This window comes from Oncorhynchus kisutch, linkage group LG10 (genome assembly GCF_002021735.2).
Source record: "Oncorhynchus kisutch isolate 150728-3 linkage group LG10, Okis_V2, whole genome shotgun sequence".
Taxonomy (NCBI): domain Eukaryota; kingdom Metazoa; phylum Chordata; class Actinopteri; order Salmoniformes; family Salmonidae; genus Oncorhynchus; species Oncorhynchus kisutch.
The window spans coordinates 38,351,976-38,378,874 of NC_034183.2; the positions used below are offsets into that span (position 1 = coordinate 38,351,976).

Here is a 26,899-nt window from a genome sequence, read left to right on the forward strand (position 1 = left end):
AGTGGCCACACACCTCTCCAAAGTGTGCACATTTCCTGAGTAATTTCAATGCACAAAGAAGAGTCTTCAACTATAAGGTGCTTTTTGTTTAGCTCTCCTAGCTGTGCAGTCGAGGAGCTAGAGCAAGCTCACTTGTAGTTGTTTCGTTTGGAACACAACCCTGCATCCCCGTCCTCACACAATTACTGGTGTTTACACAATCCAAAAAGCAGTCCAATAAATGGCCATCTGGGTCAGTTGGGCATGATTTGAAAGATTGTTCTATTTCCAATATGACTAGGTAAGTTATAAAATACAGTATTACAGTGTTAGGCTTTCACAAAGCAGTTCAGAGAAATAGATCTTCCTTTTGGTGCTCATAGAAAAGAGTCATGAGTGCATTAAGGTGCATGTGCCACGGCTAATTTTCTGAACAGTAGACAAACATAGGCTAATTTTGTTTAGAATAACCCTGGGTAGGTAAACCATGTCAACTTATAACTTTGTATCAAATATACAGGGCATTCGGGAAGTATTCAGACCCCATCCCTTTTTCCACATTTTGTTACGTTACAACCTTATTCTAAAATTGATTAAATCTACACACAATACCCCATATTGACAAAGATAAAACAGGTTTTTAGAAATGTTTGCGGAAAAAAACCCACAAAAAAAACAGAAATCATTCAGATATGAGACTCGAATATGAGACTCGAAATTGAGCTCAGGTGTATTTTGTTTAGGTGTTTTTACAACTTGATTGGAGACCACCTGTGGTAAATTCAATTGATTGGATATGATTTGGAAAGGCATACACCTGTCTATATAAGGCCCTACAGTTGACAGTTGTCAGAGCAAAAACCAAGCCAAGGTCAAAGGAATTGTCCGGAGAGCTTCAAGACAGTACTGTGTGAAGGCACAGATCTGGGGAAGGGTACCAAAAAATGTCTGCAGCATTGAAGGTCCCCAAGAACATAGTGGCTTCTATCAACCTTAAATGGAAGAAGTTTGTAACCAGCAAATCAAATCAAATTTTATTGATCACATACACATGGTTAGCAGATGTTATTGCGAGTGAAGCAAAATTCTTATGCTTCTAGATCTGACAGTGCAGCATTATCTAATAGGTAATATCTAACAATTCCACAACAAAACCTAATATTTAACAATTCCACAACTGTAATGATGTGCGCTGAGAGTCGGGAAGCAAGTTCAGGGAGTGAGTGTTTTAATAAATAAACACAATACAAACTAAGAAACATGGACAACGCACAGCCATGACACAGAAGCAGAAACATTGACGCCTGGGGAAGGAAACAAAGGGGGTGACATATATAGGGAAGGTAATCAGGGGAGTGATGGATTCCAGGTGAGTGATGACGCATAACGATGGTGACAGATGTGCGCCATCACGAGCAGCCTGGTGACCTAGAGGCCGGAGAGGGAGCACACGTGGCAACAACAAAAGCTAATATCTAACAAATTCCACAACAAAACCCAATACACACAATCTAGTGAAGGAATGGGATGAGAATATTAGTATAAAATATATGGATGAGCAATAACAGAGCGACTAAGATGCAATAGATAGTAAAGACTGTGAGTAGCTGGAGAGAGACAGTTAAAGAACAGATTTACTGACAGGTAGCTAGCCATTCAGGTACCCCATCAGTAACCACCAGGCTCCCTCCCGCTGTCTCTTTTCATCATATTATACTATTACATCTGGAATGTTCTGGAAGAAAGCCACAGACATTCACATTACCTGCCAGCCAGACTTCTTTCTTTTCGAAGAATCAGTCTCATTTTATTGATAGATTTGTGACCACTGAACCATACCGAAGCAAAACAAATTACCTCGCACCACTATATAAAACTCTGCATGTTACATTAATCCAGGTAAGGGACTGGGCTGGCAGACTGAGTAGCTCTCTTAAAGTGCAATTTTAAATGAATGTCTGTCTGTTGTTATGGGCTTCAGCTCAGCACAAACTAGTTACCTGAAGCGCCATGGAGAGAGAGCAAAGCCAAAACCACATCATTTAGTCATAAAGAATTTGCTCATATTCCAATTATTCCAATCCTTTTCCAAGAAAGAGAGCTGTGTAGGCAAGTGTGCTCCAAGAAACGTCTTGGAAATTACGAAAACATCAATCGATGTTGCGGTGAATTCATCCGTCACACTCTCAAAGTTTTTTCTGGCGAGAGCCGATAGAACTAATCACCAGCTTAGGGATCCTTCGAAAATGAATGGGGGTGGGGGTCCAACTCAAGGTGTCATAAAAACAAAAAAGCACCACCGTCCCTCCCTGTACATGAAAGAAACAGCTTTCACTTCCCCCTTCATTGAATTAAATTGAAATAACGAATACAACCAAAGTAACAAGGCCTACCTACTATGATTAGGGGGCACAGCACAAGGATGCTGTCTGATGATTTGAATGGCTTGGTCCTACAGTTGAAGTCAGAAGTTTACATACACTTAGGTTGGAGTCATTAAAACTCATTTTTCAACCACTCCACAAATTTCTGGCAAGTCAGTCAGGACATCTACTTTGTGCATGACAGAAGTACTTTTTCCAATAATTGTTTACAGACAGATTATTCTACTTATAATTCACTACATCACAATTCCAGTGGGTCAGACGTTTACATACACTCAGTTGACCTGTGCCTTTAAATAGCTTGGAAAATTCCCCAAAATTATGTCATGGCTTTAGTAGCGTCTGATAGGTTAATTAACATCATTTGAGTCAATTGGATGTGTACGTGTGGATGTATTTCAAGGCCTACCTTCAAACTCAGTGCCTCTGCTTGACATCATGGAAAAAGCTAAATACATCAGCAATAAATTGTAGACCTCCACAAGTCTGGTTCATCCATGGGAGCAATTTCCAAATGCCTGAAGGTACCACGTTCATCTATACAAACAATAGTATGCAAGTATAAACACCATGGGACCACACAGCAGTCATACTGCTCAGGAAGGAGACGCGTTCTGTCTCCTAAAGATGAACGTACTTTGGTGCGAAAAGTGCAAATCAATCCCAGAACAACAGCAAAGGACCCTGAGAAGATGCTGGAGGAAATATGTACAAAAGTATCTATATCCACAGTAAAACGAGTCCCATATCGACATAACCTGAAAGGCTGCTCAGCAAGGAAGAAGCCACTGCTCCAAAACCGCCATAAAAAAAAGCCAGACTGCGGTTTGCAACTGCACATGGGGACAAAGATCGTACTTTTTGGGGAAATGTCCTCTGGTCTGATGAAACAAAAATAGAACTGTTTGGCTATAATGACCATCGTTATGTTTGGAGGAAAAAGGGGGAGGCTTGCAAGCCGAAGAACACCATCCCAACCGTGAAGCACGGGGGTGGCAGAATCATGTTGTGGGTGTGTTTTGTGCAGGAGGGACTGGTGCACTTTCCAAAATAGATTGGTCGCAAATGGGTCTTTCAAATAGACAACCAAGTATACTTCCAAAGTTATGGAAAATGGCTTAAGGACAACAAAGTCAAGGTATCGGAGTGGCCATAACAAAGCCCTGACCTCATCCTATAGAAAATTTGTGGGCAGAACTGAAAAAGCATGTGCAAGCAAGGAGGCCTACAAACCTGACTCAGTTACACCAGCTCTGTCTAGAGGAATGTGCCAAAATTCATCCAACTTATTGTGGAAAATTTATTTTTAACCTGTCCTTACTAGGATTGTTGTATATATCTCCTATAACCTGTCCTTACTAGGATTGTTGTATATATAACCTGTCCTTACTAGGATTGTTGTATATATATAACCTGTCCTTACTAGGATTGTTGTATATATATAATCTGTCCTTACTAGGATTGTTGTATATATATAATCTGTCCTTACTAGGATTGTTGTATATTTGTGGAAGCCTACCCGAAACATTTGACCCAAGTTAAACAATTTAAAGGAAATACTACCAAATACTAATTGAGTGTATGTAAACTTCTGACCCACTGGGAATGTCATGAAAGAAATAAAAGCTGAAATAAATCATTCTCTCTACTATTATTCTGACATTTCACATTCTTAAAAATAAAGTGGTGATCCTGACTGACCTAAGACAGGGAATTTTTACTAGGATTAAATGTCAGGAATTGTGAATAACTGAGTTTAAATATATTTGGCTGAGGTGTATGTAAACTTCCGACTTCAACTGTATATAGCAGGGGTTCCCAATATTTTTCTCCGCAGTCCAGCATGCACAATCCAACATTTTGAGTTTTATTAGATAGATAACTCTGAATAAACGATATGGCAGAGTTTGAACAGCCATAACACATTTGATTTTTCAACAATAGGTTATGGTCAATAATATTAAAGGCTGCACTGAAATCTAACAGTACAGCTCCCACAATCTTCTTATTAGGTCTGTACCCAAACAATTTGAGCTTCTACTTCTAAAAATGCACCTTTCCAGTAACAAGTCTCTCACCGTTGCCGCTTGCTATAGACCACCCTCTGCCCCCAGCTATGCCCTCGACACCATATGTGATTTGATTGCCCCCCATCTATCTCGTGCTATCTCGAGATAGACATCTATCTCGAGCTCGTGCTGCTAGGTGACCTAAACTGGGACATGCTTAACACCCCGGCCATCCTACAATCTGAGCTTGATGCCCTCAATCTCACACAATTTATCAATGAACCTACCAGATATAACCCCAAATCCGTAAACACGGGCACCCTCACAGACATAATCCTAACTAACTCACCCTCCAAATGCACCTCTGCTGTTTTCAACCAAGATCTCAGCGATCACTGCCTCATTGCCTGCATCCGTAATGGGTCTGCGAGCAAACGACCACCCCTCATCACTGTCAAACGCTGCCTAAAACACTTCTGCGAGCAGGCCTTTCTAATCGACCTGGCCGGGGTATCCTGGAACGACATTGACCTCATCCCGACAATAGAGGATGCCTGGTTATTCTTTAAAAGTGCCTTCCTCACCATTAAAAATAGGCATGCCCCATTCAAAAAATGTAGAACCAGGAATAGATATAGCCCTTGGTTCACTCCAGACCTGTCTGCCCTTGACCAGCACAAAAACATCCTGTGGCGTTCTGCATTAGCATCGAATAGCTGCCGTGATATGCAACTTTTCAGGGAAGTTAGGAACCAATATACACAGGCAGTTAGGAAAGCTAAGGCTTTTTTTAAACGGAAATTTGCATCCTGCAGTACAAACTCAAAAAAGTTCTGGGACACTGTAAAGTCCATGGAGAATAAGAGCACCTCATCCCAGCTACACACTGCTCTGAGGCTAGGAAACACTGTCACCACCGATAAATCCACTATAATTGAGAATTTCAATAAGCATTTCTCTACGGCTGGCCATGCTTTCCACCTGGCTACCCCTACCCCGGTCAACTGCCCAGCACCCTCCACAGCAACCCGCCCAAGCCCCCACCATTTCTCCTTCAACCATATCCAGATAGCTGATGTTCTGAAAGAGCTGCAAAATCTGGACCCCTACAAATCAGCCGGGTTAGACAATCTGGACCCTCTCTTTCTTAAATTATCTGTCAAAATTGTTGCAGCCCCTATTACTAGCCTGTTCAACCTCTCTTTCGTATCGTCTGAGATTCCCAAAGATTGGAAAGCTGCCTCGGTCATCCCCTTCTTCAAAGGGGGAGACACTCTAGGCCCAAACTGCTACAGGCCTATATCTATCCTACCCTGCATCTCTAAGGCCTTCGAAAGCCAAGTTAACAAACCGACCATTTTGAATCACATCGTACCTTCTCCGCTATGCAATCTGGTTTCCGAGCTGGTCATGGGTGCACCTCAGCCACGCTCAAGGTCCTTAACGATATCATAACCGCCATCGATAAGAGACATTACTGTGCAGCTGTATTCATCGACCTGGCCAAGGCTTTCGACTCTGTCAATCACCACATTCTTATTGTCAGACTCATCAGCCTTGGTTTCTCAAATGATTGCCTCGCCTGGTTCACCAACTACTTCTTTAATAGAGCTCAGTGTGTCAAATCGGAGGGCCTGTTGTCCGGACCTCTGGCAGTCTCTATGGGGGTGCCACAGGGTTCAATTCTCGGGCCGACACTCTTCTCTGTATACATCAATGATGTCGCTCTTGCTGCTGCTGATTCTCTAATCCACCTCTACGCAGACGACACCATTCTGTATACTTCTGGCCCTTCTTTGGACACTGTGTTAACTAACCTCCAGACGAGCTTCAATGCCATACAACTCTCCTTCCGTGGCCTCCAACTGGTCTTAAACGCAAATAAAACTAAATGCATGCTATTCAACCGATCATTGCCCGCACCTGCCCGCCCATCCAGCATCACTACTCTGGACGGCTCTGACTTAGAATACGTGGATAACTACAAATACCTAGGTGTCTGGCTAGACTGTAAACTCTCCTTCCAGACTCACATTAAGCATCTCCAATCAAAAATGTTATCTAGAATCGGCTTCCTATTTCGCAGCAAAGCTTCCTTCACTCATGCTGCCAAACATACCCTCGTAAAACTGACCATCCTACCGATCCTTGACTTCGGCATTGTCATCTATAAAATAGCCTCCAACACTCTACTCAGCAAACTGGATGTAGTCTATCACAGTGCCATCCATTTTGTCACCAAAGCCCCATATACTACCCACCACTGCTACCTGTACGCTCTCGTTGGCTGGCCCTCGCTTCATACTCGTCGCCAAACCCACTGGCTACAGGTTATCTACAAGTCTCTGCTAGGTAAAGCCCCGCCTTATCTCAGCTCGCTGGTCACCATAGAAGCACCCACCCGTAGCATGTGTTCCAGCAGGTATATCTCACTGGTCACCCCCAAAGCCAATTCCCCCTTTGGTCACCTTTCCTTCCAGTGCTCTGCTGCCACTGCCTGGAACGAACTGCAAAAATCACTGAAGCTGGAGATTCCCATCTCCCTCACTAGCTTTAAGAACCATCTGTCAGAGCAGCTCACAGATTACTGCACCTGTACATAGCCCACCTATAATTTAGCCCAAACAACTACCTCTTTCCCAACTGTATTTAATTAATTTATTTATTTTGCTCCTTTGCACCCCATTATTATTATTTCTACCTTGCACATTCTTCCATTGCAAAACTACCATTCCAGTGTTTTACTTGTGAAAGGTGAAATAAATCAAATAAATAAACATATCACTGCACCTGTTCATAGCCCATCTGTATACAGCCCATCTATCTACCTCATCCCCATACTGTATTGATTTATTTAGCTCCTTTTGCACCACAGTATCTCTACTTGCACATCCATCTTTTGCACATCTACCATTCCAGTGTTTAATTGCCATATTGTAATTACTTCGCCACCATGGCCTATTTATTGCCTTAACTCCCTTACTTGGTTTTCTTATTTTCTACTGTATTATTGACTGTATGTTTTCTTCATTCCATGTGTAACTCTGTGTTGTTGTATGTGTCGAACTGCTATGCTTAATCTAGGCCAGGTCGCAGTTGCAAATAAGAACTTGTTCTCAACTAGTTTACCTGGTTAAATAAAGGTGAAATAAAAATAAAACATTAGCAATTTCTTTCAACCAATCACCAGTCATTTGAGTGCCCTTCTCTATAAGCATCCTGAAAGTCATTTGTTAATTTGTTTACAGAGAAATAGCATTGTATTTGGTCAAACACAATTATTTCCAAACGAGCTGCTTAGTGCTGGCATACTTTCCTCTATGCTCAAATTAAAGATATGACAGATAGGAGTGACTATAGAGACAGCTACCATCCTCAGTAGCTTTCCATCTAAGTTGTCAATGCCAGGAGATTTGTCATCATTGATTGTTAACAATACATTTTCCACCTCTCCCACACTAACTACAAAATGTAAACTTGCAATTATTTTCTTTCATTATTTTTTTTTAATGCATGAATACGATGGCTCACTGTTCATTGTTTGCATTTCCTGCCTAAGTTTGCCCACGTTGCCAATAAAGTAATCATTAAAATACAATTTACTCACCTCAATTCTGTTTCAATGTCTCACTATGCGATGTGCCTGGGCGCATTATAAATCCAATCAATTAAATGAGAGGTGGGGGATGAATAACGTACTCTTAAATGAATAGGAGGGCCACGGACCAGGGCATCTCTGTTGGAGCTGTCTGCCATCCTCCCTGTGTCTTCCCAGAACCTGTTGTCTACCAGGGGCGCACAGGAGACCACAGTTACACTTAATTCAATTAATATTTGTTTACCTGGGATAGTCCATTCACTCAGTGACCATCATCACTGCTTGACATGTAGTCCTGGGATTCACACACCTTTGATTGTGACACAGGAACACACTATTTTTGAAAGATAGCAGGTATGGTGTCTCACAACAGAATAGGTTAATCTCCTTCATCTTGGAGAGGACTCCGAATGCCGCCTTGTCTCAAACTCCACTGAATCATGACTCCTCTTTGTGCTTCTTCACACAGCCAGGGAACAGAAAAGAGGGCATACTGTAAGTAACCAGGTTTCATCCACTTCATATAGAAGTAAACTTGGAGTCACACAATGATATGTTGTGTGGTCTGTGATAGACAAATTACATGTTTACCTGGTTTGTTTGATATTAATGGTTAGCAATTAATACTTAACAAATAGGACATTTCTGTTGGCGCCCTGTCTGTCTGGGTTGGCGCCCCCCCCCTTGGGTTGTGCCGTGGCGGAGATCTTTGTGGGCTATACTCGGCCTTGTCTCAGGATGGTAAGTTAGTGGTTGAAGATATCCCTCTAGTGGTGTGGGGGCTGTGCTTTGGCAAAGTGGGTGGGGTTATATCCTTCCTGTTTGGCCCTGTCCGGGGGTGTCATCTGATGGGGCCACAGTGTCTCCTGACCCCTCCTGTCTCAGCCTCCAGTATTTATGCTGCAGTAGTTTATGTGTCGGGGGGCTAGGGTCAGTTTGTTATATCTGGAGTACTTCTCCTGTCCTATCCGGTGTCCTGTGTGAATTTAAGTATGCTCTCTCTAATTCTCTCTTTCTCTCTTTCTTTCTTTCTCTCTCTCGGAGGACCTGAGCCCTAGGACCATGCCTCAGGACTACCTGACATGATGACTCCTTGTTGTCCCCAGTCCACCTGGCCGTGCTGCTGCTCCAGTTTCAACTGTTCTGCCTGTGATTATTATTATTTGACCATGCTGATCATTTATGAACATTTGAACATCTTGGCCATGTTCTGTTATAATCTCCACCCGGCACAGCCAGAAGAGGACTGGCCACCCCACATAGCCTGGTTCCTCTCTAGGTTTCTTCCTAGGTTTTTTGCCTTTCTAGGGAGTTTTTCCTAGCCACCGTGCTTCTACACCTGCATTGCTTGCTGTTTGGGGTTTAAGGCTGGGTTTCTGTACAGCACTTTGAGATATCAGCTGATGTACGAAGGGCAATATAAATACATTTGATTTGATTTGTTCTGTTTAAAATCTGTGTTTCTGTAAAGAGATGCCTTCCGCTCTAGCTTCCTGCAGTTAGTCTGCTAGAGATGGTTTGAGCTGACAATGACTAAAAACCTAAACGCTGGCATTCCATGGACAAGATTTGGTGTGTGTGACCAGAGATAGAGATAGTCTGGAAGAGTTTAGGACAATGCCTCATTGTCTCATCTTCTGCGACAAGTCAATTTGATGGAAACACATATCTGGTAGGAAAATGTACATATTGTTTTATGCAGAGTTTTGAATATTTGCAAGAAAATATGACACAAATTGGATGGAAACTGTTATGTTTGTATACTCCCTGTCCAGCGCTCGAGGTCGTCAGTCTGCTTATTATTACGCACACCTGTCAACATCTTAACAGCTTCTCATCCGACTCACCTGGACTCCATCACCTTCCTGATTACTTTACTTATATCTGTCACTCCCTTTGGTTCTTTCTCTAGGCGTTATTGACTCTGTTTGTGTTCCATGTCTGTACGCTACTCGTGTTTCTTGTTTTGTTCTTTGTTCATTTATTTATTAAAAACACTCCCTGTCTTGCTTCCTGACTCCCAGCGTAAACATTACAGAAACCTAGCTAATGAGATACAATTTGATCAAAGTACACATTTCTAGTTAGCACCAGAACTACAGTTGAAGTCGGAAGATTACATACACCTTAGCCAAATACATTTAAACTCAGTTTTTCACAATTCCTGACATTTAATCCCAGTTAAAATTCCCTGTCGTGGGTCAGTTAGGATCACCACTTTATTTTAAGAATGTGAAATACTAGGAGAGAGAATGATTTATTTCAGCCTTTAATTCCTTCATGACATTCCCAGTGGTAGCATTTCCTTTAAATTGTTTAACTTGGGTCAAACGTTGGTGTAACTGAGTCAGGTTTGTAGGCCTCTTTGCTCGCACACACTTTTTCAGTTTTGCCCACATATTTTCTATGGGATTGAGGTCAGAGCTTTGTGATGGCCACTCCAATACCTTGACTTTGTTGTCCTTAAGCCATTTTGCCACAACTTTAGAAGTATGCTTGGGGTCACTGTCCATTTGGAAGACCCATTTGCGACCAAGCTTTAACTTCCTGACTGATATCTTGAGATGTGTCTTCAACATATCCACATAATTTTCCTTCCTCATGACGCCATCTATTTTGTAACGTGCACCAGTCCCTCCTGCAGCAAAGCACCCCCACAACATGATGCTGCCACTCCCGTGCTTCACGGTTGGGATGGTGTTCTTCAGCTTGCAAGCCTCCCCCTTTTTCCTAAATTAAAATTGGCCATTTTAATTTATAGGATTCAGATAATATTCAATTAATATATTAGGCAACATTGGATTTGGACCCCACCTCTTCCTTCCAATGAGTAAGATGTGAGGAATCCATGGACCCCCCACACCCATGCGAATCCCACCCCAACAACCAGTATACAATATCAGTTCTCTATGTTTGACAAGTAGTATGAAACTACAGCTTGGAGTATTGCTTCTACATACTATGTAGAAGTGATTCGGTTGATGTTTTTCCCCCTCTGTTCAGAGAAATTAGTATTTGAAGTCACTTGCATTAATTACCATAAAGTAGTGTGAAAGTACCAGGTTTTGACCACTGGTTGGTGCTGTTCCTGCTTTACCGTTACAGTGACTATGCTCGAAATACAGGGGAGGCTTTGTCAGAGGTCCGCCATTGAAATAAATATTGTAATAATGCTATTTTTAATCTAGGCTGTATAATTGATTAAAAAAATAGGTGGATTGTACCGGCTGTTGGTGGAAGAAGGTGAGGACCAAGGTGCAGCGTGGTACGTGTTCATCTTTTTATTTTAACTGAACACTGAATAACAAAACAACAAAGAGAATGACCGAAACAGTTCTGTCTAGTGCAGACACAAAAACAGAAAACTACCCACCAAAAACCATGTGGGGAAAAGCTACCTAAGTATGGTTCTCAATCAGAGACAACGATAGACAGCGGCCTCTGATTGAGAACCACACCCGGACAAACAACAAAGAAATACAAAACATAGAAAATGAACATAGAATGCCAACCCTAGTCACACCCTGGCCTAACCAAAATAGAGAATAAAAGCCTCTCTATGGCCAGGGCGTGACAGTACCACCCCCCAAATGTGCGGACACCCGCAAAACCTGACTCTAAAGGGGAGGGATCAGGTGGGCCTTCTTTACGGCGGCGGCTCTGGTGCGGGACGTGGACCCAGCTCCACCTCGGCCCACTTAGGTGGACCCTCGCCGCCGACCCCGGACTGGGGACCCTCGCAACGGGCCTGGACAGGAGGGCAGCTCCGGGCAGGAGGGCGACTCTGGCAGCTCCGGGCAGGAGGGCGACTCTGGCTGCCCCGGGCAGGAGGGCGACTCTGGCAGCTCCGGGCAGGAGGGCGGCTCCGAGCAGGAGGGCAACTCAGGACTTGCCGGGCTGGGGAGACACACAGGAGACCTGGTTCTGGGAACAGGCACAGGACTCACCAGGCTGGGGAGACCTACTGGAGGCATGGTCCGTGGAGGAGGCACAGGATAGACCGGGCTGTGGGGGAGCACTGGATATCTGGTGCGTAGCCTTGATACCACTCTTCCAGGCTGAGTGCCCACTCTAGCCCGGCACGTGCGGCGAGCTGGAACAGGCCGCACTGGGATCTCTTGGCGAACTGGGGAAACCCTGCCAAGAGCCGGTGCGGGATATCCTGGCCCGAGGAGACGCACTGGAGGTCTGGAGAGCAGGGCTGGCACCATCCGTCCTGGCTGGATCCTCACCCTAGCCCGGCAGATGCGGGTAGCTGGAATGTAGCACACCAGGCTCAGAATGCGTACTGGAGATCTGTAGCACCAAGCTGGCACAAGACGTGCAGGGCTGGGGAGGCGCACAGGAGGCCTAGTGCGTGGGGCTGGCACAGTCTTCGCCAGACAGCTGGCACACACATCAGGATGAGTATGGAGAGCTGACTCAGGTGACATCAAATCCAGGACACGCTCCGTCGGGGCGGATGTCGTGCCTCATGCACCAACATAGCAACTCCCTCATTACTCTCTCCTCCAATCTTCCCATCAACTCTTTCACTGTCTCTGCCTTGCTTCCGTCGCTCACCTTCAATTTCGCCCTGACTGGCTCTGGTTCCATCCTTGGCTCCTTACGGTAAGCATGGGAGTTGGCTCAGGTCTGAATCCTGACTCTGCCACACTCCCCGTGTGCCACTTCCCTCCACCCAAAAAATTGTAATAACCTACCTTGAAAATGGGTAAATCCATTCGAATTCAATCACTTTGACAGCATCCCTTTTTATTTAAACAAAACTTTTCATATATATTTGCCCATGGAAGAAGATGACAGAAAGTGACTTTTTGGGCCTGAATGCCAAAACATTCAGGAAATAAAAGGTGTTCCAAGTTGACTCATTTTGCATACTCCTCCATCTCATGAGACACCCATGCTTCATCACTGGAAAAGATAAATGGTTGAGTTTGACTTCATTTCAAAGCTTACAAAAAAAGCTTTAAAAACTTCTCTTTCAACCCCTGCAATTTAGCTGGTACACCATTGAAATGTTTACTTCATTTAAATTGTAACTTTAATTACTGGGTAGTGGGGTAAAGTACTTCAGTAAAAATACTTTAAACACTAAAATATTTTTGGGGGGTATCTGTACATTACTTTACTATTTATATTTTGGCAAATTTTACTTTTACTTCACTACAATCCAAAATAAAATAATGTACTTTTTACTCCATACATTTTCCCTGACACCGAACAGGACTTGTTAAATTCCCTCACTTATCAAGAGAACATCCCTGGTCATTCCGACTGCATCTGATCTGGCAGACTCACTAAACACAAATGCTTAATTTGTAAATTATGTCTGAGTGTTGGAGTGTACCCCTGGCTATCCATCAATAAAAATGCTTTCAAAAATTGTGCCGTCTGGTATAACATAAGTGTCACGCCTTGGTCTTAGTATTTTGTGTTTTCTTTATTTATTTGGTCAGGCCAGGGTGTGACATGGGTTTATTTTGTGGTGTGTTTTTGTATTGGGGTTTTAGTAGGTATTGGGATTGTGGCTGAGTAGGGTTGTCTAGGAAAGTCTATGGCTGCCTGAGGCGGTTCTCAATCAGAGTCAGGTGATTATCGTTGTCTCTGATTGGGAACCATATTTAGGTAGCCCGGGTTTCACTGTGTGTTTGTGGGTGATTGTTCCTGTCTCTGTGTTTGTTGTCACAAGATAGGCTGTATAGGTTTTCACGTTCCGTTTGTTGTTTTGTATATTTAGTTATTTCATGTATAGTTCATTTTTCATTAAAGAACATGAGTAACCACCACGCTGCAATTTGGTCCGCTTCTCCTTCTACAGACGAACGTCGTTACAGAATCACCCACCACACCAGGACCAAGCAGCGTGGTGACAGGCAGCGACAGCAGAAGCAGCGAAAGGAGGAATGGACATGGGAAGACGTTTTGGATGGCAAGGGTTGTTACACTTGGGAGGAGATACTGGCTGGAAGAGATCGCCTCCCATGGGAACAGGTGGAGGCACTTAGGAGAGCAGAGGCAGCCGGAAGAGAGGAGCCGACGATATGAGGGAACACGGTTGGCAAGGAAGCCCGAAAGTCAGCCCCAAAAATTTATTGGGGGGGGGGCTCAGGGAGAGTGTGGCAGAGTCAGGGTTCAGACCTGAGCCAACTCCCCCTGTTTATCGTGAGGAGCAGCGATCACAGGACTTCTGGACTTGGGAGGAAATATTGGACGGAAAAGGACCCTGGGCACAGCCTGGTGAATATCGACGCCCCAAAGCGCTGGTATGAAGAGGCAGCACGGCGACGCGGATGGAAGCATGAGAGTCAGCCCCAAAAATGTATTGGGGGGGGGGCTCACAGGGAGTATGGCTACACCAGGTAGGAGACCTGCGCAAACTTCCTGTGCTTACCGGGGGGCTAAAGAGACCGGGGAGGCACCGTGTTATGCTGTGGAGTGCACGGTGTCTCCAGTGCGGGTGCATAGCCCAGTGCGGTACATACCAGCTCTTCGTATTGGCCGGGCTAGAGTGGGCATCGAGCCAGGTGAGGTTGGGCAGGCTCGGTGCTCAAGAGCTCCAGTGCGCCTGCACGGTCCGGTCTATCCAGTGCCACCTCCACACACCAGTCCTCCGGTGGCAGCGACCCGCACCAGGCTTCCTGTGCATGTCCTCGGCCCAGTACCACCAGTGCCAGCACCACGCACCAGGCCTTCAGTGCGCCTCGCCTGTTCAGCGCTGCCAGAGCCTTTCTCCTCTCCAGTGCTGCCGGAGTCTCCCGCCTGTTTAGCGCTGCCAGAGCCTTCCTCCTCTCCAGCGCTGCCGGAGTCTCCCGCCTGTTCAGCGCAGCCAGAGCCTTCCTCCTCTACAGCGCTGCCGGAGTCTCCCGCCTGTCTAGCGCTATCAGAGTCTTCCTCCTCTCCAGCGCTGCCGGAGTCTCCCGCCTTCCTAGCGCTATCAGAGTCTTCCTCCTCTCCAGCGCTGCCGGAGTCTCCCGCCTGTTTAGCGCTGCCAGAGCCTTCCTCCTCTCCAGCGCTGCCAGAGTCTCCTGCCTGTTCAGCGCAGCCAGAGATGCTAATCTGCATGAAGCAGCCAGAGCTGCCAGTCTGCATAGAGCAGCCAGAGCTGCCAGTCTGCATGGAGCAGCCAGAGCTGCCAGTCTGCATGGAGCTGCCAGAGCTGCCAGTCTGCATGGATCAGCCAGAGCTGTCAGTCTGCTTGGAGCAGCCAGAGCTGCCAGTCTGCATGGAGCAGCCAGAGCTGCCAGTCTGCATGGAGCAGCCAGAGCTGCCAGTCTGCATGGAGCAGCCAGAGATGCCAGTCTGCATGGAGCAGCCAGAGATGCCAGTCTGCATGGAGCTGCCAGAGCTGTCAGTCTGCATGGAGCTGCCAGAGCTGCCAGTCTGCATGGATCAGCCAGAGCTGTCCGTCTACATGGAGCAGCCAGAGCAGCCAGAGCCACCAGTACAGGTGCATCAAAGCTGGGACAGAGAGACTGAAAAATAGCTTCTATCACATCATGCGCCATATGCTACACTTGTCTATCCATTATGCATGTAAATAACTATTTTGCCTGCTCTATCCGCACTGATTGGGGAAGTAATTTAATGAGCTAAATGTAAAAAACTGTTGATTTCACAGGTTAAAAAAGGAAGACAAAGGAACAATATAAACCGGTACTTTTTGGTAGGTTCGAACCGGTTCAGAACTTTATTTTGCTGGTCGGAACAGTGGGAAGAAACAAAAGAAAAGTAGTTCAGAATGAAACTATTGGAAAAAAATGTTGGTTCCAACACCTGATGGAGAAGGTAAAAGGTTAGGCCTATAACTATTTTAGACTAGCTAGTTTATATTATTAGCTAACCCCTAGGTCCACAAAGGTTTATTTCCATTATTTGACCTAGACTAGTCCATGCAATACTTCTGGTGATCAGGGCAATAGATACAACAGTGCAGTAATATGTTTAAAAACCCTCTTCTGGATTGATGACAGTAAATACAGTAGGTCATTTTTGACATCATACTTCAAACGCATGTGTGAAAGGTGTTTTGCAGGCAGTCACATTATTTTCAAGGCTTAAATGATCATTCATTTCAACTACCACAAATGGGCCCCTTCATCCATAGTAAGATTGCGGAATCTGAAAGAAAACATTAAAACCTCCATAATAATGTCAAGGGATCTTGAAGTGGTTTACTCCAGGGCCTAGTTTTTTAAATTAACAGTTGGGACATGATCCAAACACAAAGACATAATTCACAAATCACAATCCAATTCAGATACTTGCTGAGAGCGGTATTTGGCCGGGGTCTCTTGTAGACTGGATCTCCACAAACTATATCTGAGGAATGTCAATGGGTGCCCAAAACAATAGAGCCATGTGAGAAATGTGCAAATTACCTCTTCAAATCGTATTATTGAGCTCTGTGCAGGTGCAATTTTGATAGTGCCATTCAAATTGAGATTGAAAGCTGAAAGGTATTTTAAGTAGGCTTCATTTGCTTTTTGGGACTTGGATTTGAAAGCTCATACCACTGATGAGAAGAATCACCTGGACATCTCCATCTATCATCCAACATTTTTCATTTTTGTGATCTTAGACTTGTGTGTGGCTGCTTGGCCATGGAAACCCATTTCATGAAGCTCCCAACGAACAGTTCTAGTGCTGACGTTGCTTCCAAAGGCAGTTTGGAACTCGGTAGTGAATGTTGCAATTGAGGACAGACAATTTTACACCTTCCAGCACTCGGCAGTCCCTTCTGTGAGCTTGTGTGGCCTAGCACTTCTTGGCTGAGCCGTTATTGCTCCTAGATGTTTCCACTTCACAATAACAGCACTTACAGTTGACCGGTGCAGCTCTAGCAGGACAGAAATTTGACAAACTGACTTGTTGGAAAGGTGGCATCCTTTGACGGTGCCATGTGCTACGTTGAAAGTCACTGAGCTCTGGCAGTAGAATGGCCTTACTGAAATGTTTGTCTATGGAGATTCCATGGCTGCGTGCTCGATTATATACACCTGTCAGGTGTGGCTGAAATGGCCGAATCCACTAATTTGAAGATGTGTCCACATACTTTTGTATATATAGTGTACCTTCACACTACACATACCTACACGGACAGTGTACAAGAATAAACTACTTTCATACTTTTCTTTTTACATAATCTAAGGATTTCCAGCTTTACTGATGTTTTGGCTGTAGAAGGGTTACCCAATCATTTCTGACCTTGGGAGGTGGTGCAGTCTACCCCACTCCCATATCTTTAAATCACTGAATCTGCTACGTTATAAAACCCTGAAGAGAAATTGGTTCCATCTTGATATAAAAAAGGTAGAAAGGTTGTTAAAACTAGAAGCGCTGAGAGCTTCATTTTGACATCATATGAGTTTAAAAAATGTATATCTCTTCCATTTCAAAAGTGATGTCCCCCTCTGTCATTGACTTTTCCTAAATAAGTCTGTTTAACACATTAACATTGTTCAAATTTCGATATCACAGGCTTTGTTATAAGCAGTTTTAGGAGGACATACAATTTTCCCCTGCCCTTCCTTCACCTGAGTTGGCTGGCGATCTGATAATGGCTCATTTGAAACTACACCTAAAATGTATCTAAACTAACAACCTTGGCTGAGATAATGTATGGGCTGGACATGCCAGGAGATGAGTTTAGATTGGTCTGCCATGTAGCACGCTTCTGTCTATAACGTGAGCTGTTCAGTATGTGTTGACAGTCCTTTCTACCGCACCGTTTCTGAAAGATATAACATTAACCATCGAGAACTACAAACGTTTTGCTACTTTTCTCAACAACATTGATGCCCTGAATGTAGTAAGCACCATCAACAGCTCAGTAGGAAAAAATGATGGACTACTTTCTGCACACGCCACGGTCAGTGTGAACTGGAGTGACTTGACACAAAGCTGGCCAAACAAGATGTAGCTACAAACAAAACAGAGTTAAATGGTTCCAGTCTGCCGTGAATCGTTCATCTATGTATACAGCTAAGAGTCTAGCTACATTTTCCAGATATATGTTAAAAATTTTGTCCAAAAGTCAAGTTAAAGCATACTGTTAGTTAGCTAACAAATGGTGGCTTGCTGGTTCACTAGCTAACGTTACATGTATGATCTCTGTTGTAATATTATTTGAATCAGAAATCCATTGACATAGCTAGTTATAGCCTAAAGTTAGCTAGTTAACATTGAACCTAGTTTGCTAGCTTTAGCTATCTGCAGATTCATACTACAGCTATGCCAATGTTTGTATTGGTAGTAGTATGAGTTGGGGTTACGCCAGTTAATTATTTAACTAGCTAACTACATGTCTAAACAAAAGACTCCACTTTGGCCGGATTATTTCTGACCCATCAAATTAGCAGGTGTGTCTGGGGATCATTACAGCCATTGATTGCATTTCATGTCTAGACAATTGTGACCCATCCAATTAGCTAGATGTGGGTGAGGGGTGGTTATAGCATTTCCTTCACATGACCAATCAATTTAAATAAGTGTGTCAGGTAAGTATAATTTAATAATGATCAAATATTTATAAAATATTTTTATCTGGACACTTTGTTTTTGATGTTGCTACTACGCAAGTATTCAAATACTGTACATTCACTGTACCATTTACACCATCTGTATCTTGTGCATGTGACAAATAAACTTAGATATGATTTGATATCGTGTGTGTTTATCACATGGCCTCACTTGTGAATCCTTAAAGAGATGGGTGGGACTAAGGCTTAAGAGGGTGTGAACGATGCTGAATGAGGGTAGACAAAGAGGAGCTCCCCAGTAGGTGTACCAAAACATTCACGGGCCATTTTCTCAAAAGCTGGGTTACAAGAATTACTTTCCCATTGTTCCTCAACTGTAGTGTAGTGTATGATATGCCATTTTCTAGTTCCGAGTCTCTACTTTTATCCAAAGTTATGGGCTCTATTTGGGCTCTATTTTAAAACTTTTTAAAACAAACAGGCAAAGTGTCTTTACAGGACTAAGATGGAATCATTCTCCACCGGCTCCGACGCTCGTCTTATGTGGCAGGGCTGGCAAACTATTACAGACTACAAAGGGAAGCAAAGCTGCGAGTTGCCCAGTAACACGAGCCTACCAGACGAGCTAAATCACTTCTATTCTCGCTTCGCGGCAAGCAACATTGAGGCATGCATGAGAGCATCAGCTGTTCCAGACGACTGTGTGATCACGCTCTCCGTAGCCGATGTGAGTAACATACACAAGGCTGCGGGGCCAGACAGATTACCATGATGTGTGCTCTGGGCATGTGCTGACCAACTGGCAGGTGTCTTCACTGACATTTTCAACATGTCCTTGATTTGAATCTGCAATACCAACATGTTTCAAGCAGATCACCATAGTCCCTGTGCCCAAGAAAACAAAGGCAACCTGTCTAAATGACTACAGACCCGTAGCACTCATGTCCATAGTGCTTTGAAAGGTTGGCAATGGCTCACATCAATGGCTCACATCAACACCATTATCCCAGAAACTCCAATTTGCATACCACCTAAACAGATCCACAGATGATCTCTATTGCACTCCACACTGCCCTTTCCCACCTGGACAAAAGGAACACTTATGTAAGAATGCTATTCATTGACTACAGCTCAGCGTTCAACACCATAGTACCCTCAAAGCTCATCACTAAGCTAAGGATCCTGGGACTAAACACAACCCTCTGCAACTGGATCCTGGACTTCCTGACGGTCCGCCCCCAGGTGGTGAGGGTAGGTAGCAACACATCTGCCACGCTGATCCTCAACAATGGAGCTCCCCAGGGGTGCGTGCTCAGTCCCCTTCTGTACTCCCTGTTCACCACGACTGCATGGCCAGGCACGACTCCAAAACCATCATTCATTTAGCATACGACACAACAGTGGTAGTCCTGATCACCGACAACGACGAGACAGCCTATAGGGAGGAGGTCAAAGACCTGGCCAGGTGGTGCCAGAAAAACAACCTATCCGTCAACGTAACCAAGACTAAGGAGATAATTGTGGACTACAGGAAAAGGAGGGCCGAGCACACCCCCATTCTCATCGACGGGGCTGTAGTGGAGCAGGTTGAGAGCTTCAAGTTCCTCGGTGTCCACATCAACAACAAACTAGAATGGTCCAAACACACCAAGACAGGCGTGAGGGCACGACAAAGCATATTCCCGACCAACCAGTGCTCCCGCACATTGGCTAACCGGGCTATCTGCATTGTGTCCCTCCACCACCACCCGCCAACCCCTCTTTTATGCTACTGCTACTCTCTGTTCATCATATATGCATAGTCACTTTAGCTATATCTACATGTACATACTACCTCAATCAGCCTGACTAACCGGTGTCTGTTTGTAGCCTCGCTACTTTTATAGCCTCGCTATGTAAACAGCCTGTCTTTACTGTTTTATTTCTTTACTTACCTACTGTTCACCTAATACCTTTTTTTGCACTATTGGTTAGAGCCTGCAAGTAAGCCTTTCACTGTAAGGCATTTCACCTGTTGTATTCAGCGCACGTGACAAATCAACTTTGATTTGATTTGTTCATCAGACTCAAAGTTCAATCATTTGTATGATAGGAGCCAAAGTGGGTGTGGACATCACAGCACTTGGGTTGCTAAGGATTTCTATAAGTTGCTCTCTCGCAGCTCTGTCTCTCTCAAAACAATCTGAACCGTACCATACCGTCTTTCCGGTTTGGCTTGACATTGCACAATAGGGCCCCCTGGTGTTGGTATGTGTGGAAGATCTCTCTCTCTCTCTCTCTGAATATGCTGCATATTAGTCTGTCAACCAGCGTGCATGCGTGTCTGCGTGCGTGCATGCATGCATGCGGACCGATGGATTCCAATAAGAGATGTGTTGTTCTGAGGACTAAGGCTGACTATAAAACTAAAGCCTTTACAAGAAACATTGACTTGCACCAGGGGAGATGAACTGATGTCGAATGGAAATACAATAACAAAAGATGCATTGTTTTTCTTGTATCTTAGTAAGGAGGAGACAAGTGCAACAATCTCCAACGAAGGTGGGTCAAACAAGATCCAACATCTGAATCGAAAATGTTCTCACTCTCTAGCTCAAGAGAAGTCTGGCATTTTGTTTCTCGTGGTTTATTTGCTTCGTCCCCTATCCATGGTAACACAGGGTTTGTGGAGGTCCTCAACAGTTTTGTGTTGTCCCTGCTAGTGTAATATATTTTTTTTTAAAGGAACATCAGCTTTTGTGTCTTAGAAAACATCACATTTGTAATGGAAGAAAAGCCCAAGTGATTAGACTTGGTGATGTACAGATTACGTGCATGATTTTGAATAGGAAATGTAACAATATAGAAGGAGCCCGGTGAGCAGATATCTGATAAATCAGTGAAGATGTGCCCATTATAATAAAAAAGGGTCCCTTCAATGACCACCCGATTTGAGATTAGTACAGTTCATTTATGTGTTCTAAAATGTGCTCTGATTGCATGTCACTTAGCGAAAGCAGGGAAAGATATTGACTAAAACATTATACACACATTCTCCTTCTACATAGCCTACTTTTGTTGAATAAACTAATTATTGGTCAAATGGAAAATATAATATTTTATGTAAATACAAAATATTATATGAACAAAGCAGGCTAACCAAGATAGATTTCCAAAGACGAGTTTCAGAGTTTCAAACTATTGTAAAGTTGCAGATGACCATTCAGCTATTGTAAGGATAGCGGGTAACATGGTGCCGAGTGTCCCCTGCTGAAAGGATCACACACACACACACACACACACACACACACACACACTCTCTCTCTCTGTTCAGTCACACACACGTTAGTCATCAGTTTCCCGGGCAGAACCCCCAGAAAAAGAGGTTTCCTTGAACAGTGACTCTCCTTGTTACCAGCATCTGCAGCATACAGCTTCCAGCAAGGTTTCACTGTTACTGGAACTGGGAGAGATGGTGTCAAGAATTCAAACTATTCCAATGAAAAACTGATTTAGTAATTCGATAACAGTGGGGTGTGTTGGACTCTGAAAAAATAATACTAACTTTATGAGTATGGGAAGTTTGAAGTTGCACTGTTTATGATAGATAAGCAGTTTTCTCCAGTTGCAGTTTTTTATTTTTTATTACCAAAATTGTGGTATCCAATTGTTAGTAGTTACTGTCTTGTCTCATCGCTACAACTCCCGTACGGGCTCGGGAGAGACGAAGGTCAAGAGCCATGTGTCCTCCGAAACACAACCCAACCAAGCCGCACTGCTTCTTAACACTTCCAACCCGGAAGCCAGCCACACCAATGTGTCAGAAACACCGTACACCTAGCGACCTGATCAGCGTGCACTGCGCCCGGCCTGCCACAGGAGTCGCTAGTGCGTGATGAGACAAGGATATCCCTACCGGCCAAACTCTCCCTAACCCGGACGACGCTAGGCCAATTGTGCGTCGCCCCATGGACCTCCCGGTCCTCCCGGTTGTGGCCGGTTGCGACAGAGCCTGGGCTCGAACCCAGAGTCTCTGGTGGCACAGCTAGCGATGCAGTGCCTTAGACCAGTGTATTGGTCTAAGGCACGGTATTCGTGTATCGAAACAGAATGGGAGCTCGCGAGATGAGGATGGTTCGTTCGAGGCTAGTTTTTAACCAGGTCACTGTTGGACTTCATAATACATATATACTGTTGGGTCATTCTAACAATTGGTCCCAAAAACATTTTCACCTCATTTTAACATTGTCATAAAGAGCACATGTTCAACGTAATTAAAAAAAACAGTTATTCCTATCTCAATAGGTTAAGTAAAAAGATGACTATAGTAAGTGTCAAATTAAGTAAAAGGCTTGACGATTTCATCTTAAATCAGAATTTAAGGTGATAAGGGGAATGGAAGCTTGTGTGCAAAAGGGAGTGGCAATTGAATGCAAGCTTCACCAAACAAAATGACATTGCTAAAACATTTCTGGCCTGTCTATCTACGGGTAACAGGGTGTAATGCTCAACCCACTCAGTTTTCCACCACAAAACAGAAAATGTCCAAAAAGAGTAGAACCTGCTTTTAAACTAGGACTATTAAATGTTCCATGTTTCTTTTTTATATATTTTTATATATATTATATATTTAGTTCAGTAACAGGGTTGACCTTAAAATGAGGGTCACACGTAAATGAATCACTAATCAATCACATGAATACATTTGAATCTTCAGAAATGACTTTGTCAAAGCAACAAAATAACTAAGGTGTTAGAATTATGGTGTCATTTTTTGGGATTAAATGGGTTGAATTCTTCATAGAAATAACATGGGGTTGATGGAGGTACATGTCAAAATGCAGAGTTTTGGCACTTTAGCAAGCATTTATTCATATTCAACTTTCAGATGTATTGAAGTATCCATGTTGTCTAAATTAAAGTGTACTTTATTTAAAATAACAGGCTTTTACAATTCAATAGTTGTGCACAATTTCTACCTAAAATATCAAAGGGACACAAAAAGCACTTTTCGTGGAACAACCCTGTTGTGAACATCAACAAAATATCAAGAAGGTATTTATGTATTAAAGGTTCAACGCAACTGTTTTTATCTCAATGTCAAATCATTTCTGGGTAACAATGAAATATACCCAGAATACCTTACTCTAAATTAAAATGGCGAAAAAAGAAGAAGAAAAAAATAGCTTCTAAGCAAAGGGCAATTTTCCAAGCAGTAATGTTGCTAGAACTGTCTGGAATTGGTTTGAGTGGAGAGGGGAAAACTGAAAATAAGATGTTATTGGCAGAGAGGTTTGTAACTCTCTTTCTGATTAATCTATTAACTAATTTACCACATGGTGATGCCACCATGGAAGGCCAAAACTCCATCCCCACTTAAAACAGCCAGACATTTCGGGCGGTCTTGCCAAACAGCTCTTACATTAAAGGGGCATTATCAATAATCATTTTCAGAATTTCACAGCATTTCTCCAACCTCAGAGTGGAAACATACATATAAAACATAGGAAGATCTAGTTTTTTACTGTACTGGGCCTTTTCATGTATTTAATGTCAACATATTTCATGTTTACACATTTTCAATGTTTACTTTTTTAATTACACTATGTTTAATGTAGCATAAAGAACAAGATCATTGCTTTTTCATATGTCTTCTGGCTCTGGCCTATGCTAGCTGCCAGTATGACCTATCAACCACCACTGTAGTGAACATGAACGCATACAATGAACATAGACATAATGTGTGTACATAGTATACAAGTACACATTTTTACATAAATAGTTATTTGGACTGAGTTTGGAGTTGACCAAATAGATCTCCGAGAGTATAATTTATTGGGGTACAGTAATGTGAACAAAAACAAAAGGATATAAATAACCAACCATATAATGTCAAAATATACACCGGAAAATTGTCTCGCAACTCACTGATGTCTCAAGCTCTTGTTTCTGTTGCAGCACCAATGATAAGTTACCACCTACCAAATAGAAATGACAAGTTTAAGCAAAACAATATGGAATTCATATAAATTACTGTAGAAATGACCAAATTTCAAATAAGTACTCTTACAACCGATACAGATCTTGATGTAACCGGTACATACAACTTGTAAAGACAAAAAATAACTTGACACGAGCACCTATACTTAGAGGGCATACAAGCAGGAGGTAGAGCACCATCTGTCTAGGGCTGTGTCCGAAAATAGAAGTCTATTCCCTATATATAGTAGTGCACTGTTTGAGCTCTATGGGCCCTAAGTTAAACCAAATGCACTACATAGAGAATAGGGTGCCATTTTGGACACACCCAAGGTGTAAACGTCCAGCCTTGTTGTTCAACAGATTCAAACATGATTCAAACGTGAATAAAAAAAATAAAAAATGGCCGCCCGAACTGGTGGTTGACCTTCGATTGATGTTGCAATATGAAATCTCTCACGCTTAATCCACAAGCTATTGCACTCTTAGAAAGTTTTGGTTGGACAGTGTTCCTGTCACAAAGGCCATGGAGCTTTCCTTCGGATAGCAAGGCCCCTTCTGAGGATGGATGAAAGGGTGTATATGGGGGAGAACGAGGAAAGGGGTGGGAGGTACAGGATTTGAGTTTGTTTTTGGAGGGTGTCGTGTGGATGAGTCCTATCTTGAGGGCAGGGACCAACTTTCCAATGAACCCAAGCAACTTTTGAAAAACAAAACAAAAAAAACAGACACACGTTATACATTTATTTGACAGATATTTGTATACACTGCTCTCCTGCAGCCATATGACACTAAGATGGCCTAGTTCCCTATGGATTGAGTTCCTCCGCAAATGTCTACCATTGATTGAACAGGGTGTTTGTCACCATATGGGGGAGTAGACCTGACCAACTCCGCTTGGGATTACATTCTCTTTGGTTTGGGGAGCAGACATTTTGGGTTGCTTAATGCATGCTTGGTTTGTTCATAGTTCATATTTTGGACAGGCAGGCTGGCGATGGATGACCTCACAGAAAGCAGACAGGTCCCACCTCGAGGTGTAGCAGGTGATTGGGCTGTGACAATGGTGGTTCCTGTATGTCTACGATGGGGAGCTCGTAGCTGTCCTGAGTATGGAAGAAGAAGCGTGACTGGTGCCAGCTGCCATCTTGGATCTAGAAGGGAAAATATACAACATGAAGCAATTGACACACAATGGTTAATGCTGATCTAGGATCTGTTTTAGATTATAATTAATAAGATTACATGGTAAGGGAGGACCTGATCCTAGATCAGCAATGCTACTTTGAGATGCTTTATGAATACACACCCAGTTCTGAGGTGAAAGAAACATACAGAGGGCAGTGCGTACCAAGCTTCCTGCCATCCAGGACCTGTATACTAGGCGGTGTCAGAGGAAGGCCCAAAAACTCGTCAAAGACTCCAGTCACCCAATCCATAGAATGTTCTCTCTGGTACCGCATGGCAAGCGGTACCAGAGCATCATGTCTAGGTCCTTAGCAGCTTCTACCCCCAAGCCATAAGACTGCTGAACAATGAATCAAATGGCCACCCAGACTATTTGCATTGACCCCCCTTTGTTTTTACACTGCTGCTACTCGCTGTTTATTATCTATGCATAGTCACTTTACCCCTACCTACAGTACATGTACAAATGACCTTGACTAACCCCCGCACATTGACTTGGTATATACCTCCCCTCATTATTGTTATTTTACTGTGTTACTTTTTTCCCCCCTCACTTTAGTTTATTTACTAAATACTTTCTTAACTCACACTTTAAAAAAAATGCATTGTTCGTTAAGGGCTTGTAAGTAAGCATTCCACTGTAAGGTCTACACCTGTTGTGTTCGGCGCATGTGATAAATAACATTTGACTTTATTTTGATATCTCTTCCTCCCTCCGGCTCCTTACCTTGCACTCGTCTGGTAGAGGTTCAAGTAGTGTGTCTGCCTCAAACATCTGTCCGTTCCATCCCCTGAACCTCGGTGGTCTGTCACGGTACTCCTGTCCTGGGCCGTTAGCGCTGTAGGTGTCTGTGGGGCTGAGGGGCAGATCACTCAGACAGTGGAAGGTGATGTCCTGACTGGCCTCTGTGCTCAGAAGGTGGAGGAACTTCATTTGGACCTTATGTACCCCGAACGAAAGCTGTGGGGCAAGCAAAAGAAGGTTAGGGGATGGAGAATGGACGGGGAGTATCTGCTAATGTATCGCTCTCTGTCACAATTCCATTTTACAATGAGGAATGTTCCCGTCTGTGTTATGAGTCAAACATTTGGCTGTAGTAGAAGAATACTTAATGATTCAACGGTTTCTTTCCATTCATCTAAGCCTCTGTAATGGGTTTCAAGACAGACAAGGTTAGGAAACTACTGCTGGACATGACTGACTTTATTCATGGAAAAAGAAGACATTGGTATGTATGTGTCACGTTCTGACCATAGTTCTTTTGTGTTTTCTTTGTTTTAGCGTTGGTCAGGACGTTAGCT

General features: G+C 43.5%; 1 protein-coding gene across 1 annotated transcript in view; it reads right to left on the minus strand.

Moving 5' to 3' along the window:
- Positions 1-23,337: 23,337 nt before the first annotated feature.
- Positions 23,338-26,899, minus strand: part of LOC109897213 (collagen alpha-1(XXIV) chain-like) — a 187,836-nt gene continuing 184,274 nt past the window's right edge. The window contains exons 59-60 of the mRNA XM_020491764.2: positions 26,325-26,558; positions 23,338-25,563 (exon numbers count right to left, since the gene is read on the minus strand). Of these exons, the coding sequence (XP_020347353.2) occupies positions 25,417-25,563; positions 26,325-26,558 (381 nt within the window). The 3' untranslated portion in view covers positions 23,338-25,416. The remainder of the gene's footprint in view (positions 25,564-26,324; positions 26,559-26,899) is intronic.